General features: G+C 38.4%; 1 protein-coding gene across 2 annotated transcripts in view; it reads right to left on the bottom strand.

Annotated features, from left to right (window-relative positions):
* NVL (nuclear VCP like) overlaps positions 1–17,900 on the bottom strand; it is a 39,264-nt gene that overhangs the window by 10,623 nt on the left and 10,741 nt on the right. The window contains exons 12-19 of one of the 2 annotated variants that reach the window (XM_074164810.1): positions 17,454–17,598; positions 14,688–14,919; positions 12,178–12,396; positions 10,774–10,878; positions 9,920–9,982; positions 8,427–8,546; positions 6,887–6,986; positions 640–746 (exon numbers count right to left, since the gene is read on the bottom strand). In XM_074164810.1, the coding sequence (XP_074020911.1) occupies positions 640–746; positions 6,887–6,986; positions 8,427–8,546; positions 9,920–9,982; positions 10,774–10,878; positions 12,178–12,396; positions 14,688–14,919; positions 17,454–17,598 (1,091 nt within the window). Of the gene's footprint in view, positions 1–639; positions 747–6,886; positions 6,987–8,426; positions 8,547–9,919; positions 9,983–10,773; positions 10,879–12,177; positions 12,397–14,648; positions 14,920–17,453; positions 17,599–17,900 lie in introns of both variants that reach the window. The other variant, XM_074164802.1, reaches the window with a different exon arrangement.

The raw sequence follows: 17,900 nt of genomic DNA on the forward strand, positions 1-17,900 counted from the left end.
ATGTTGATCTACTCAAAAAAGTAGGAAATATCTGAGTAATTCATCATGCTTTGTATGATCTTTTTTTTAAGGCCTTCATTACTGCTGTATCGTACTTAGAGAAATACTCAAATAGAATTCTATAATCCAAATCTCTGAAGTGGCAGACTGCCACGAACCACAGGGAGGACACGTGAAGGCAGGTATTTTACATTTTTATATTTACTTTGACCTACAACCTCTACCATCACAAGCTTCCTTCCATCGTAAAGGCAATTAAGTGTCATAATTACTGTTGAGCAACACAGCTGGAGCTTGTGAATCATTTTGGTGAATGTGTGGAACCCCCTCCAAAAAAGCTTACAGAACACCTCTAGACCCATTACTCACTCGGATGGTAATCTTTTAATTAAATCTATTCAAACTGTGACTATAAAGATAGCAGCTTCTATGTTTAACAGGTTTGTTTTACTCAAGATTTATCAACTCACAGTCTCAGAGCAAATTTAACAGCAGATGTGGCTGATGGTTTATTTTTATGACCTCATGTAATATCTGAAAGGGTTTCATGAGACAGGATCTTGCAATCCTCTGTAAATTTAATTTGCCTTAAATCATTCTGCCAAGCTTCGAGATAAGGATGTATTTCCAAATACTCACTTTGGTGATGGTCCTTAAAATAGCAAGTCGATCTTCAGGTGGTGGCAAACCCACATAGAGCGTTTTATCCAATCTCCCAGGACGCAGGATAGCTGGGTCAATTATATCTTAGGGAAGGGAAAAAAAAAAGAAAAAAAAGAAAAAATTATCCCTTTAGGAAACTATACAAATGAGAAGGAATATATGCATACTTGTACTGAGATTCAAAGAAGCATTTGAGCCACAATGTGAAGCTCTGAGCATTAAAGTAGCTGACTGAAGTAGTTTCATCTCTGTCAAGTAGGAGCCTCTATTACCCAGTACAGTTAAACCGTGTCTGCTCAAAGACGGCTCATAAATACCAGTTTCGCCTCTTCACAAATGAAGACAAATGTATCTTTGCCAATACAGCAGCAGAACTATACATTTTTACTGTCATACCAAGCATGGGCAAGTGAGGAATTCCACATTAATTCATAACAAGGGAAAAAAATGCTTCCAGTTTGTTCTATTGGAAGGAACTCTACCCGTATTAACCGTTGCAAATCTGCTTGAAGGGTACAGTGATAAATTAATAACAAGTACACATGGCAAATCATAAAATTAAGTATGTAAACAATTTTACTGGTCAATTGCATTTCTACTACATAATAATTTTCTGAATGGCAAAACAGGAAACCTGTGAAAACATAAAGCAGAGCTGCAAAGTACAGAATTTCTGTCCCAGGAAGAACTCCAAATTTTATGATATGCGGAGAAGTAAGAAACCACAAATCATCACAAATGGTTTCTAGAAAACCATTCAAAGCTTAAATGTAATAGAAATGTCCAGCAGCTTTTTAGCACCACAAGCTTCAATATTGAACTTCCACAAAGAGTAGGTTGGGATATAAATACTAAGGACTATTAGTATAACCAGAAATACAAACAGGGCACATGACCTGGGAAAGACCTCAATTCCTCCCCAGATTTCAGCACAAACTGCCTGGGTGATGTTTTTAAATGCTTCTTGAGGCCCTATTTCCCCATCTACCAAAAACAATCACGGTATCACTTGCTCTATTTCACTAAGGAATTCCATTTCACATAGATGTGGCACTTCGGGACATGGTTTCCTGGTGGACTTGGCAGTATTAGATTTACAGTTGGACTTGATGATTTTAAAGGTCTTTTCCAACCTAAACGATTCTATGATAGCCTGTATACTACAGCAATGTGAACAGCAAAGTCACAAAAATACCCACAGTATATATAAAGAAAACTGTGGTATTTAGTATAACAGCCTTTTCTGAAATCTGTGAGCTACATAGATGCGTTAGGTACATAATGCAGGAACCTTATCCAAAAGTAACAGTTGAAAGTTACGCCTAAGTCTTAAACTGGAAACTATCAAGGACTCCAAATGAAGCTGAAACACCCTTGCAATCCTTACATCCTCTTGACAAAATGTAGCTAACACACCATCCACAAGCCTTCGTGAATATTAAAGCTGAAGAACTGGGAAGTCAAGCTGCTAATCCTTACTGGACAGAGGTTTAAAAGAAAAACAAAACAAACCAAAAAATCCACCACCCAACCCCCAAACCAGTAGTGTGGACGCAAAGCCATCTCTTTTTTGCAAATGTAAAAGTTTGCTTAACTCTGCCGAGACTCCAACTACATGATCCTACCACAGCATAGTCCCAATTCACTTTTTATCAAGCAAAAATCAGCTACTGCGAATGTGACGAGAATGGTGAGGGGAAAAAAGGAAGAACATGATGTATGAATTTAATCCAGACCAGATGAAACAACGGTTAAACAGAACCCCTGCCATGGCAGGCCCAGACAAAAACATCTTTCTTACACGTGTGTGCTGCGTAATACTTGATCCTGCTTTTGGCACAAGTGCACTTCCCTGTGTTTGTGTCTCTGTGGACGGAAGTCTTGCCACACTATTAAGATGACAACGTTCGCTCAACAGATCAATTACAAACATCAAAACAAATGCTCTCAATAAGGACTGCATTACAACACCACGCACCTGAGAACTTCCACATTACAAATTTACAAAAGCTCTTTTAAAATATTAAGCTCAATATGGGAAATACTGTTTCGGTTTTGCATGCTGAGGACATGGCACTTGCAATGCTATTTATCCAATGATAGAAAGTTAGCGCTACAGTCATCCATTTGTATTTAAGTTATTAAATTGCCCACATTCAAAGAGTTACCCCAACTCACACGGACTCAATAAGCCGCAGTAATGTTAGTTCACGATGAGAAGACCATACCAGAGTTTAATATACAGATCTACACTCCCCATCTCCCTGTGAGTCAATTCACTTCACTCTGCTGGTTCAGAGTGAAGGCCTGAAGTTCTTGAAAATTCAAGTAATTTAACGCAGAAAATTAGTATTTACGCATTGGTCAAACTCACTCATTAGACACACTTCGTATCTGTTTAAAGAATTGAATCACGCTCCCCTTTTAGGAATTTCAAAGCATTCCATCCTGATAAATCACAATGTTCTCTTCATATATATTATCTTGAAACTTACCTAAACAGGGGAGAGTCAACTAATTTTAGATACATTTAGCATTTTACTGAAGTAAGGTAGTTATCACAGATTCCTCTTTCAAAGCCTATTATTTTCTCTCAAGTTTGGAAGTGAAACATGGAAACATAACAACACACAGCACTTCTTTTCCAAGCAGTTCTCTCACAGGGAGAATATACTTCTATTAAGAGAAATGTCTAGTTAATAATTTTCTGTCTTAGTTTTCTGAGGTAGTCAGTGATGTTGACTCTTTTGTTAGAAGACAATAGTACCATTTTCCAAATAGTTTGGCAAAAATCACATAAGATGGCATTTAAAGAACATCCATTCCTTGTTTTTAAAGGTTAAAACAGGCACTAACCTCTAGAGAATTAGGTAACATTTCAGTTTGCTACACTGCTCTCCAAACTACTGCAAAATTGTATCCTCCTCTATTAAATTTTATTGAAAATATCATTGTGTGAATCCCTATAATGTGACATTCTATTGTCCTATAATACCATCTATTATTCTCACACATTTCCAGTCGATTATTCATGTCTTATCTAAACTCTACAGGAGTCAACAACATTTACAGAAGTTCAGTGTGTACCAGCAACGACTATTGTGCTGAGTCCATCAAACTTCTATACTCACTACAGCTTTTGAAGTTATATTTGGTCTATATAAGAACTAGGTCCTCATGCTCATGACATTCTGGAATGTGGACTCAGGAGCCCTAAAAGGTTTTCTGAGGCTCCAGATGAACACTGCAATTAACGACTTTGCTCCTACACAACAAACGAACTCCACTAAAGTTACCATGAAAGATACGTAACACCGAAGGGCTGGTGAAATGCAGAAACATAATTTCTGCGAATTAGAACTATCACGAAAGTAATTGTTCAATGCCTCACATATTAGCTGCTTTTCTTAGATCTTATCTTGCCTTTAATTCAGCAACGTGTATAAACAGGTATAAACATAACAAACAAAAAACCCAAACCAAAACTGTAACTATTGTCAGAGACTGAAGATTATTTTTTTTTTACTGTGTTTCAAAACATGTGGTTCAGGTGAATAGCTCTAGAAAAGTAACATAAACTTGCTAAAGAAAAACAGAACCCACTGAAACTAGAACCATACTATTAAGGTAACAGCTGAAGGGGAATTTGGCAAGAATTATTTTTTAAAAGCTAGTGAAAAAGACCATGAATAAAAGCAAAAACATGACCACAATTTATGTCAAGCTTAAATCACTATCAGTTTGTGGTGTTCCACTGGTTTCTGGTCTGTTTCCTCAGGTTACACACAGTTCCTCGGATCCCCTGGTAAATGCTGCTGCAGTCAGCATTTCTCTAGAGTTTATAAATGTTCAAAGCCTGGGGAAGCAAGAAAAAAAAGCAGGAGGCAACAGTATCCAGTACTGAAACTCGCACTGGTAACTAGAAAATTCTGGGAAATTACAGACCTTAATTAACAGTAGTGCTTGATGTTTTTTTTTTTTTTTTTTTAAGTATTTAGTCTCAGATTTTGGGAAGGAAGCAGACTGAAAAATATAATTATTCTGACCCATAAAGTTTCTAATAGGACATGACATTTCTGCCTCTTCTTTTCTCCCTCCTTTCTCTTTTTAATGACATTGAATGCTTTAAAAGTTTAATCCTTCTCAGACAAAGTTTGAAATTGGTTCTGCATTTAGGTGAAAGGAGATTGAGCTGGGAATACTGCATCCCTGCTAATTTAGCAGTAGTCAAGAAAGATCTACAGAGGACTTTCAAAGTCACTGAGTAAGTGCGAAAAAACATTCAAATATCCTGCTTTTAAGGACAGATCAAAGGCTTATTTCAACACTGCCAGAAAAAGAACTACCATTTGCAGATTGCATATGATAAACAAAGGAACCAATCTATTGTGTCTGCTTTTTTTGGCAAATGGGAATTAGAGTGTTCCAAGTCCTTAAAGGCTATTACAAAAACAGAATGCGTCAGTCTTCGGCCATGGGGTACATAAACCACCCCCATTTCACAATAAAACCTTGTCACAACTGTGCCAGGAACATACCTTCATGCCAAAACTGGTTAAGCTACTGCTACCCTACTGCTAGTACTATTATTCTTTATAATAATAATATATTTATAAGAGAAGACTCTTCTTTTGGCACAATACATTTTCTCTCCTGTCCAGCTGAGGAGGGGAGTGACAGAGTGGCTTTGGTGGGCACCTGGTGCCCAGCCAGGGTCAACCCACCACATCCACTCACAGAATTTGCACAGACATTTATACCCTTCAATGTGATGATTATATTTGTTATCCCTGCCTTCACATTTTCTTTACGTTTGGCATTTTTATCTCAAATTCACTTTTTTCATCAATATCACTGGCTAGTAATACACCGCTGAGTTCATGCCTAACGAACTTCTCATCTTCCCTCAAATACTGGTTCAACCCTTGTTACTCAGGAAAGTTTTGTAATTCTAACTGTTCTGCTATAATAAAGCAGTACATCTATCACTGCAGCTGAACAAGGCAACAGTGACTTTTTAAAACAAAATAAATCCCCAAACACAGACATACTTTATACCAACATAATGGTAAATCCGCCTCCAGTATAAGGCTTATAAAGGGACGGATTAACAATTGCACAGACGGTCTGTATTCCCAGCAAAGATGGGAATTAGGCAAAACCTCCCCCACACAAGTATTGATATGTTGAAATTACCATCTGAGCAATATTTACTCTAAACTGTCCCTTGTAAAGCTATTAAACTACTTGCACCTGGCTGCCTCTAGGAGAGGAGTCATTAGCTAATAAGACTGCTTGATATAAACACTCGCGCCAGTGTAACAACTTTAGTGAGAGATCTTCTCCTCAGACAAGTTGATGACACTTGTCCTAACACCCTTGGTACATCCAACTCTATCTATATATAGATGTCCTACATTGTATAACCTTATTTTCTTTTCTACATTGCATTAGATAGGTCAGAATCATCAAGCTCATGCTAGGAAAACTTTAAATCAAAGAATTTCTACAAGCAGATACAGATTTAAGCATCTACTTCTCATACTTCACCATGTAGAAGCATGTCATAGTGCACAGAATTCAAGAGACAGGAACATTTTCCTCAAAATCTTTGCATTTTTTGACCATGGGAAGCCAAACCCACCTCATACTTGTGCGATTTAGGTGATTTCAGACCAAATTTTCCTTAGTCTATAGGACCCAAGCAATCTGTCAAGTATTTTAACTTTCTTATCTTCCAATTTATATCCAGAGTAGCTCTGCTACTACTTTTCCCTGTTAAGCCACTTCTCATCAGAATTCTGCATCTTGTCCTTACTTAATACATGCATGGATGAAATGAACTAACTGCATCTTGTCGTTACCAGTAATTTGCCAAATATATGCAAGCAGCAAAAAATATATAATACATGTTTTAGTTCTCTTTTGTTCTTTTATGTTCCAAGGAGATAATCAAAGTCCAATTACCTCAGAGATCTTTCAAACCATTTTACAGCAATGGTATCAGGTGCTAATTAAGACATGTTTTAAAGAGGTTGCTTCATCTCACACTGACACAAGAATGTGGAACAGACTAATTGATCAGAAAAGGTTTGGATTTGAGAAGACACTGTAATTTTAAGGTACAAACCAAGGTTAGTCATACAATTCAAGACCACATGATTTTATTAGAAGAGAACCAAAGACGTCTGATTGCTCTTGGTTATGATTTTTAGGTCCTTACCCGGCCTATTTGTGGCAGCCATAATGAAAACCTGCCGACGATTCTCCAGACCATCCATCTCTGTCAGTAACTGGTTAACTACGCGGACACTGGCTCCTGACTTTAAGAGGAGAAATTTGTCAACAAAATTGAGGAAAACAGTGGGAATATAAATATTTCAAAGTAAAAGCAACAAAAGATCTACTAGCTCCTTGACCTGAAATACTCCTAAAAGTTTCTTTTTCACACTTTCAAGGTAGTTGCATTCTGGATTTCTACTATCATGTTCTTAGCATGTTTCCTCCCCAAATTCACACTACCTATACACCTGCCACACATTTTAACATGTGGCAAACCTTTTCTTTCCCATTAAAAATGGAGTCACTTAAAGAAGTACATATAGATATTTATACTAATCATTCTCACATCTACCTCAACAATAACACCCAAAACTTCTCAATATTCAGGTTTCTGGGGAAAAAAAAAAAAAAAGTTCTCCAAATATTTAAAGCTCTGAAAGTTAACTCCATAGTAATGACATCCTATAACCAAACTCAATAGCCTAATCTGAATTTCATTCTAGAGTTGGGGAGACAGAAAAAGTGAAAGCACAGAAGCTACAGAACAAGAGTTCAATTACACAGTTTGGAAACGCCAAACACCTCTGAGTTTCAATTATGAATCCCAAGGATTGTTATCGATCTCACAGCCAGAATAATAAAGTCAGGAGTCTCCTGCCCAGGCAGTTCCTCTACATGGTAAAAGGAGGTTCTGAAGAGAAGGGACGGGCTTCTAGGCACCACGTTGCTTCCTGCTGTTGCCACCACAGAAGCGAAATATAGCGAGGCCACTTGTTTCCTCTCCTTGGCTACCATCTATGCCCACTGTGGTGCCCAGTACTTGACACCTTTTTTGGCTCTGCGGGAATCACCAGTAGAGTATCTATCACCAGCAGAGTATCATAAACAGATGCATTTTCTCTGCATAAAGGCCAGAGTGGTTTTCCTTTCAACACACTAACAGTGTGCACTAATACTGCCCCCCCAAAGCAGAAGTTAAGACCAGGCGTAGGTAGTTCCTATTCCGAAACAACCACCAAAAAAAATCAAGACAGAGAAAACTTCACGGGTGGAATAACTCTGAAATCTAATGCATTCCACTTATGCTGCTGCCTCAAATATTTGCATGATCCAGTTCATGTTGTTCAACTAAATACATGCTTCATGCAAGCATTACCGTTGCATACAGCTGTCAGGATCTGATGACAAATTAAATATGATAAATTGCACTCTCATTTTTTCCTACAGCTCTACACAGCCATTGGTGGAAATACACACATTCTCTGGATATCTTTTTCTACATACACATACTAAAAAGCGTATTAAGCTGTATAATATGTGACCACATATTTTTCCTTCAAATATGAGAAAGCCTATTGGATTGTTTTTCTTGGGAAGATATTGAATGTAATACCTTTCCAGGTACTTCTGTTGCTAACACAATGCCACAAAAGCTGCGACAGAGATCATCTATTTACGGAGATACTTTAAGACAGACTCACTTCATGGTCAGACCTCCGAGGGCACAAAGCATCAACTTCATCAAAAAATATAACACAAGGGGCTGAATTCCTAGCGCGCTGGAATACCTGACGTACAGCACGTTCGCTTTCACCAACATACTGAAACAAATGACAAATCACAGCGAAACAATATAAGACATGAAGATTTTTCTTGAAAAATAATCAGAGTTTTCAACACTATTTGAGGTGCTTTGCAAGGGAGAAGTGCAACCTGCTAGCCAGTTTACTGCTGATAACAGTCTGTTATCTCTATTGCCTTACGGATCAAGATTTACATGGGAACTAGTTGTCATGAGCTCGGTCTTGACAGTTTGCAGTACATTCAGAGTTTAACAGAATTCCTGCTTTCCAGGGAATAAATCTAACTTGTCATCAGCTGATGAAAATTAACAAATACAATCTTCACTAAGGACCCTGTTGTTCTTCAGCTGTTCATAAGCAAACCCAGTGAGCAATTTGAACACAATGAACATCTGAGGTTCATACAGTAGTTGCCTGAAGACAGCAGGGTTGGCGGTAGGGGACTGAACAGTAAGCCAGAATTTCACTTTGAATAGCAAACTGCAGGGGTGAGTGTTGCCAATTTGTAAATGCAAACAATTTTTTCCAAAAGAACATGTTTTGATACAATTTATGCCTTAACACAGTCTCTGAATCCCAGACAGATGTTTTCTCTTGACTCCACAAGGAAGTAGGGCTCCTCATTACCTTAGAGTTGTATTTCCTTCCTGTATCAGTACTTGAAGTACACCCAAAAAATTGTTTGGGAATGGAATTATCACATCCAGTGTTTTGCTTTTAGCTTCCACATTATTGATAAACAGGTAACTGCTGTGGTCTTCCGAGATGTGGGCTGCTGCTCTTTTGCTCAGTTCAACACCTTCTCTTAGCTCAAAAAGGGACTGAAGTTTTATCACAACACTTCTCAGTCCAGTGCTTCAAAAACTCAGACCACAGCACTTTTATCTGTTAACATTTTAAAATCTTTAAAAATCACTTTGACCAACTAAAAAGCACATTGCTTTCCAGGGTTTCAAATGTCCATTAAGAATCTAAAATGACTGGCAGAACACATTTCTAAACCTTAAAGCTGAAAAGTTTATTTTGCTTAGTGAAAGCTGCTGATTTGCGGTTACTGATCACCAATTGTTCTCTCACTATAGATTTGAATTTTTGTTCTTTTTCCTAATCTACATAAAAGCAATGATGCATGTAGTTGGTCAGTTAGAAATCCTACTTCAGTCAAGAAGGCTCCATCTGCCAGGTAATTTAAACCAAGATATACACTTAAACTACCCAGACAGCTTTTTCATTTCACGTGAACAACTTCACTGCTAAAAACTTGAAGGAGAGGTTAAATGAGGCAACTTCAGTTGCACCAGTATCGGTTGCGTAATTATCAGGAATTTTGCTTGCCCCACGCTTTGGAAAAGAATTCCATAAATAACAAAAGCACGGTGATTACTGCATACCATATTTAGCAGTTCGGGACCCTTCACAGAGATGAAGTTCAGTCCAGACTCATTTGCCACGGCCTATCAAAAAGGGAAAGGCAGATGTGTACGTAAAACACACATTTTTCATGTTTTCTTTAGTTCTGCTCATGGAGCGATAAACAAACTTGAGGAAAGGAACACAGTTATCAACTGTTTGTAAAATACAGAAAGCAGTATAAAGTATAATTATATGCAATTAGGAGTGGGAAGGGGGCGGGGAATTTAGCAAGGTGTTCTCTCTATTTAATGAGGCAGTGTTCCAGATTCACATCCACCTCCCTCCCTCATATTAGCTGAACAATTCTTAATAATTAGTGGGAGCTAAAGAGACACTCAACTACATAAAAGGATTTGAAAACAAAGATGAGTGACAGTCTGGAAATTTGCATGACTATCTGCATTTCATGGGGAGGCCTTAAGAATTGAAATGCTCGAGAAGGAAAACAGAAGTATTTGCAGTAAGGTACGTACAATAAATAAAAATACATAAATACAATGGTGTAGACTACTTCCAAATATGTAATTTAGTTACAGTGAAATATTCCATAGAAGCAGTTATCTAACAGAGTTTCTCCCCATCTTTGCTATTTCCTTCTTAACCAACTTCATTCCTTCCAGTTTTGCAGTAATTCCCTCTCAATTCAAGCAAAATTGTAACTTTATGACAACAAAACCACGTAATTTCAGCACAGAGGCCCAAATTTCATTTTCTGATGGGAGGTGGTGCAAAAACCCAACTTCTGTATCACCCAGACTCAGTCATTCCTACAAAAACATCCACTTCAGGAAGGTTCTCCAGTATTTTTATAGATGTTTAGAAAATGTATTACCTTGGCTAAGAGTGTTTTGCCACACCCTGGAGGCCCCGCAAGCAGAACACCAGCTGGAGTAGTCAGCCCCAGAGCTTTAAACTGCTCTGGGTTTCGCACCGGTGCCTATAAAAGAAATTCAGTTATCTGTGACTAAAAGCTAACATGAAACTTTTCATTTCAGTTACAGCTAGATGAAAAATCATCTTTATTCTTTATGCAAGTTCTTTATTCCATTTCCTTATAGGCTAAAAGAACAAACAGTTGATCAACATCTTATTATCTTGCACCATAAGCACCATTATTCAGAGGCAGAGACTTTATTTACCTGAATTCTCATCTGAAGGTGTTAGCATTAAGTATTCCTCTGACTGGCAGTGAGACTGCTAACCTTCCAGCTAAGCAGTCTCCAACTCTTTGTGTGGCAGTTGCGTAACTAAGGGTATTCATGGAATCATAGAATGATTTGGGTTGGAAGGGACCTTAAAGATCATTTAATTCCACCCCCCTGCCATGGGCAGGGACACCTCCCACTAGACCAGGTTGCTCAAAGCCCCATCCAGCCTGGCCTTGAACACCTCCAGGGATGGAGCATCCACAACTTCCCTGGGCAATTTCCAGTTGCCTTTTTCCATCCTCACAGTAAAGAATTTTTTCCTAATATCTAATGTACATCTCCCCTCTTTCAGTTTAAAACCACTACCCCTCATCCTATCACTCCACTCCCTGATCAAGAGCCCCTCCCCACCTCTCCTGTAGCCCATTTAGGGACTAGAAGGCTGCAGTAAGGTCTGCCCAGAGCCTTCTCTTCTCCAGGCTGAACAACCCCAACTCTCTCAGCCTGTCCTCACAGCAGAGGGGCTCCAGGCCTCTGATCATCTTCATGGCCTTCTCTGGACCTGTTCAAACAGGTCCATGTCCTTCCTGTGCTGAGGACTCCAGAGCTGGACACAGTACTCCAGGTGGGGTCTCTCCAGAGCCGAGCAGAGGGGTAGAATCCCCTCCCCCGCCTTGCTGGCCACACTGCTGGGGATGCAGCCCAGGATGCGGGGGGCTTTCTGGCCTGCAAGTGCACATTGCTGGCTCGTGTTGAGCTTCTCATCAACCATCACTCCCAAGTTATTGGTATAAAACTCATAGAACACGTTAAGATTCAGTAATAATGAACCTATTGTATTCATGCTTTCAGTTTTCAGTAAGTGAAATGTTAAATACATGCACCAGACTTGTAACAAATTTGAAAGCAAATTATAGAAGTCTGACTATTTTAAATGAAGATGTTGCAAAATTTCTAGTTTGTAGCATGTTATAACTCCTGGGCAGCACATTATACCTTAAATAAATATTAAAACCTAAACAAGCATACTTTATTTCCTGCATAAGCGGAAGTGCAAAAAAATCTTTGAAACTAAGGTTAAAGCATACCAATATTGCCATAGTCAGCTCCTCCCGAACATCCTCCAGGGCTCCGATATCTGCCCATGTCACATCAGGAATTGTGACAAAGCCTTCTCTCTTGGCAGAGGGTTGCACTGATGACAGCGCAACAATAAAATCATTCATCTCGATGCACAGCTTCTGCAGCTGGTCCTCAGGCAACAGGTCTTGGTTTTTCAGCAAATCCAAAAGTCTGTGAAATTCATCCTTAGGGTCCATGGAAAGGGAGAGAAAAAGATTAGGCACTGGATTAGATTTTAAGAACTTTTTTTAAGGGCTTTTTCAAAGCAATGCTTGCTTCAACTATATTAATTACTATAAAACAAATTATTATGTACAGTACACACAAAATACGTAAAATAACATTAAACATCAACATTAATGATAAAAAAATTCCAGGAGAGCACTAAGTATATTTAGCACTTGTGAAAGCACTGAGCTAACAGACTACAATCTTGATTTAGATACTACAGAAACAAAGTGAGCACATGTATTTTGTCTTCAAGTTTTCCCTACTGCTTCTCCCACACTGATCAGGAGAAAGTTCTTTCCATGCCGAAATTTCCAAAATATGTATTAATTACATGTATTCTTTTAATGAGAAATTGCTCTCAAGAGAAAGCAAACAACTCTGCTGAACAGTACAATTCAACAATTTGCGGAATATTCCGTTACTCTTAACACACTTTTAGGTTATACACTTTTATTTAACGTAATCTGATTCCAGGTTGTCAACTCAATTCCTCAGACTGATTAGACCTGGTTTTGTAACCAGGCCCTGATAAACTTTGGGCAAAGAGAAGAGGGATCCAGGGTAATGCTTTCCAATGCTGCCCCATCGTTCAGATCACAGTGCCCCAGGCAGACACATTCCAGTTTCCCCAATCAGTTCCTTACTGGGGAAACTGTATGAGAAAATACCAGATCAAAGAACCTTATAACTTCATAACATAAATACATCCCTGTTCTAATATGGAAAGGCAGGATCAAAGCAAATTGATACTGCACCACAAGTAAAACTATACCAGGATTTTCATTATAAGATAGAGGGAGAAGAAAAAAAAAAATTGTAAAAACTTTTCCATATTTTTTTCCTACAGCAGTATATGGGAAAAGCACCATCTCCTATTTGTTGCAACTGAGATAACTCTACAACTGACCACAAAGAAACAGAAGTGTTTATAATGTCTGATATTAATTTTAAGCCCTCTCTCCTTAACAGAACCATTAAGAGAAACTCTGAAATAGCTGAGACCACTGGGTTTGTTTACTTGAATTGTGTGAATGACTTTTAAAGGTTTTGTATGTTTATTTTTTCCATTATAAACATAATATAGCGGGTTTAATGACAATAGCCTGTATTAGACTATGTCAACCTCCTGCCAGCTATCAAAACATGGCTCTGTTAGGATTAGACTTCCTCATCCTCAATAACCCCTTTGATCATGGTGATGTTGATAAGAGCTGCGACTACCTGCCCCTCCCCGCTTTCTTTTGGCTACAGCAGGCCCCAGGAAACACTGGGAGGAATGCAGTATGATTATGTTACTCTCATACAAAGGCTTACTACAGCTTTTTACACTGTTTTTTCTTAATTACAGTAACAGTTTTCTTTGACAGTCCTTCTAAAACCAGAATCTGAGCACAATGTGGATTTAAAACCGCTTTGTTTTACTTCTCCAGGCAAATCTTTGGGAAGCCTACTTTTCAAGAAGTAGGGCCAAGAATTTCTATATAAAGATGTTCTGGTTCACTGTCCACAGCATGTTACTTGGACCACAGAATAATTCTGGCATTGGAAATGCTATTTTCTGCAACAGAATTCCAGCTGTACTGCACATTAGCACCTTAACTCACATTGCTAACCGAACTTTTCTACTGGATAGTCAAAAATACTCTTCCTTAAACTTGCTATAGGTACTAGACACCACATGCCCCAAGTAATCACATAGCTACAGATAAAATGTAGACTGCATAAATATTTCTGTTCTTCAGCTAACTGTAACTACACCAGGTCAGAGAAGAGCCCCATAATAGATATTTCCCTGAGGGCACAGCAACTAGCTTGGTAAACGCTCAGTGAAAGTGAACATTTTTTACAATTATTTTTACAATTCCCTTGAAGTCAATACACTTTTGAAGAGAGATATAGGAACTATTTTAAAATCTGGTCTGCTAGAAAATAAAACAACATAACACAGACAACAACGAAAAACCCAAGGAAAATGAGACACCTTGTATAAAACGTTAACACAACTTTTAGAAGGTGTGGCTTTTGAGAGCCACTTATTCAGACCCATCATATGGGTCATTAGGAGTTAAACTTCTGGCTTATCTAAATCTAAATTTAATATTAAGTTGGCCATAGATGTTTAAAGATTTATGAACAATGACTTTCACAACTATAAAACGGCTCAATTCTTAAGATACTAGAGGCACGTGCTTCAAGGAACAAATACCTGAGGAGGAAGTTCTAGTTGTTTGGTATCCTCTTCCACCAGGATGTCTGTTCCTGCTCCTGTGCTTTCCTCAGCTGTGTTTCCTCCAGCATGTACGTGTTTCCTTTTCTGCTCCTCAGATTTTATCAGGATCCTGCTCACTGTGCACATGGCTGCCTCGCGACAAAGCGCCATCAGATCAGCCCCTACGTAACCCGGAGTCAGCCGTGCTAATTGATGAAATTCAAAGGACTCTGGGAGTTTAAGTTTTCGACACAAAGTCCGAAGAATTCTAATCAAGTAGGGAGGAAAAAGAACAATAAAATAAAGATGAAGGTGCAGGGGTTTTTTTGTTTTCTTATGGAAACAAACAGCATTAATTTAAAGTCTCTTTCAGTCCACGTGAACTGAAGTAGTACAGTGGGAAGCTTTCACTCAACCAACACTCTAACCTGCAAAACTATGCTATATATTTCCTTTCAGATCTTAAACAAAACCCAACAGCATCAACCAGGCAATGTCAATCAGTGGGTAAAAGCTAGTTTTGCTGAATCTAAATATTATAGATTCTTTAAACCTTAGTTTGTGATTCAAAATTGACAAAGCAGACCTCAGACCGTACGAGAGATGCGCACAAGTTATCCATTGAGATATTTAACCCTGTACTCCTGACAACCTTAAGTCTGCACTGTCTGTTCCATCCCACTTTTATTTATTTATTGGAGAATATCCACAACAAACTATTCTGTGAGGAGCAAATGAAATCGGACTATGTGAGGAGCTCTGTCTTTTAATCTCCAGTGTCTTTCCCCTACCATTGTCGGTCGCATACAACTGCGGATATTTCCTGTGTCCCCAGTAAGATTTCCAGCTTATGTGTACATACACCTCGTGTGTTACCTCATCCGAAAGGCAAAGTTACACCTGCCTATGCCATTTTCATCACTAACACAAAACAGCTCTCTCAAACTGACAGTGAAGTGCTAGGCCTCATGCTTTCTTTTTCTTAATGGGAGTTTTTTCACTCTGTATCAAGGCTGAAGCTTTAAAAACCTCCTTCAAGGCCCAGCAAGACTTCCTGCTGTTCTTCTAAGCCAAGGACAACTGAAAACTACATGAATGGTCAAAAAAAAGACAAAAGCCAATGTCACCACACAAATCCTGGTGCTGGAGAACTCTGAGCAGAGGGATCAAATCAATTTGTTTAAAACAGCCAAACATCACTTCATTGGGAAAATATTTTAAAAATGCAGCACAAACGAAAAGAGTGAAGATCATTAACATACTTTCTAGTTCCAATGAGAACTAGTTTATTTCCAGATCAAGTAATGTAACTTGTAATGTAATCACAGAAAAGATATGAAAAGAACGAGTTATTAAACTATTCAAAACTCTGAAATAATATGTTTCATCTGTTTGCCTCCCCTACTAGCAAGTTCCATCATCTCTCATTTAAATCTTTATTAGTGGTATTAGCTCGGTTCTCAAGAATTTTTCAACCTGTCTGACAACAGTTGTAGCTAATCAAGTGACTCAAAGTGTAAACAGTTAAGAACTGTAAATGGCTTATTCTGAATTTGTGTCCTACCGATATTACTGGTCTTCATGTACTTCATACATGCACAAGAAAATACCGCAAGTAAAGCAAGATTTCCAGGTGCACCTCCTCATCCTACTCCACCCCCCTAAGGCTGTAGAACCACAACTAAACAGTTCAAATCATGCCTTCAGCAAGACTGATTCATTATGTGGTAAATCAGCACCTTATAAGGACTTGTGTTTCTATATGACCCTTTTATTTTAAAAAAAGGAACAAAACTCCCCCACAAAAAACACCCCAAAACCAAACCAAAATGTAAAAGCATGGGGATAATTTAAAAAGAAAATAAAACCAACAGTTCCTGTAAGCCTACACCTCCAGGAACACAAATACAAACAATTGTAAAAAATAATAATATAAACAAATGTGACCACACTCTAACTTGCAAACAATCTCTATGCACCGTGATGGCTTTCCCATTTGAAACACTGCTGTTTCTGGGAACATCATATTTTAACATGAACCTAAGAAATATCATCAAATCAGAACTCCCCTCAGTCAACTCTTTAGTTCTACCTCTTGCACATTTTCCCACAACCAAGAGGAACATAATTACTATAGGGCTGTAGATCTGGAGGAAGAAAAAAAAAAATAAAAATAGTGGAGGCACGGCCAAAAGTGGGGTGGAGGGGAAAGGGTGGAATAATGGACAGTAGCGCTAACAACACAGTGAGCAATGCTGCAAGCAGAATAGTCAGCTTTTTCAACCTAGAAATAAGATTAGTTGAGCTAGAAGGAACTTATCCTTTAACCTTTCTTTCCTTCCCATAACAAGATAAGCCACATCTGTTTTTATACTTCCCTTCCTGTGTTTTCTGCTGTTGTGGAAATGAGTAGAAGTTCCTTTTTAATTAAAAAAGAAAAAAAAATTAAAAAAATAAATGGTGTGTGTGACATATCTTTGGAGTAAAAAGGGCCAGTTATATAAAACAGGATGACTGCAGCTCAGCTTGATGCCTGGACTGGTGCATTTCCACGGGAATGGAATAGAAGAATCTAAGCCTTTTGCTTAAGGTATGTGCTTGAGAGGACTAACAAATGGGCTATGCTTTATTTATCTTCCTAATACAATAGTTATATAGGGAGCACCAAAGGCAGAATGTTATCTTCCTGAACAACAGAAAGGATATATTTTATTCCATCATATATACCGTTAAGGCACCTGAAAACCCATTTACATAATGCTAAAAGCATTCAAAAAGCAGCTTAAACTTTATAACACATACTTTTCTCTTGCTGCTTCATCTGGGATCCCTAAACAAATCTCTCGATCAAATCTTCCTGCTCGTCTCAGTGCAGGGTCCAGTGAGTCAGGCCTGTTCGTTGCCCCGATGACAAGGACTTGGGTGGTGGCAGCCACGTTATTCAAGTCTAAAGGAAGGAAGGAAGGAAGTTAGTACTCATACTCACCCTCTCAACTTTGCTCCAGTATCTGTGTGACTGTTTCTGCAGCACACCACAATACTCAGAACGGCAAAGAAAGTACCAACACTCAAACTAAACTGCTGTTCATCCTGCCTAGAATTTGCATTTTGCACAGTCAAGACAAAATAAGCATTTCAATTGACATGTGACACATTTTCCCATTCTGTTTATACAACAGACAGGCTTATATAATACTGTACAGACCTCTGTGAAAATAATGTAGTAACACCCCCTCAAATTTATTAGAA

Source organism: Numenius arquata, chromosome 2, assembly GCF_964106895.1.
Source record: "Numenius arquata chromosome 2, bNumArq3.hap1.1, whole genome shotgun sequence".
NCBI lineage: Eukaryota > Metazoa > Chordata > Aves > Charadriiformes > Scolopacidae > Numenius > Numenius arquata.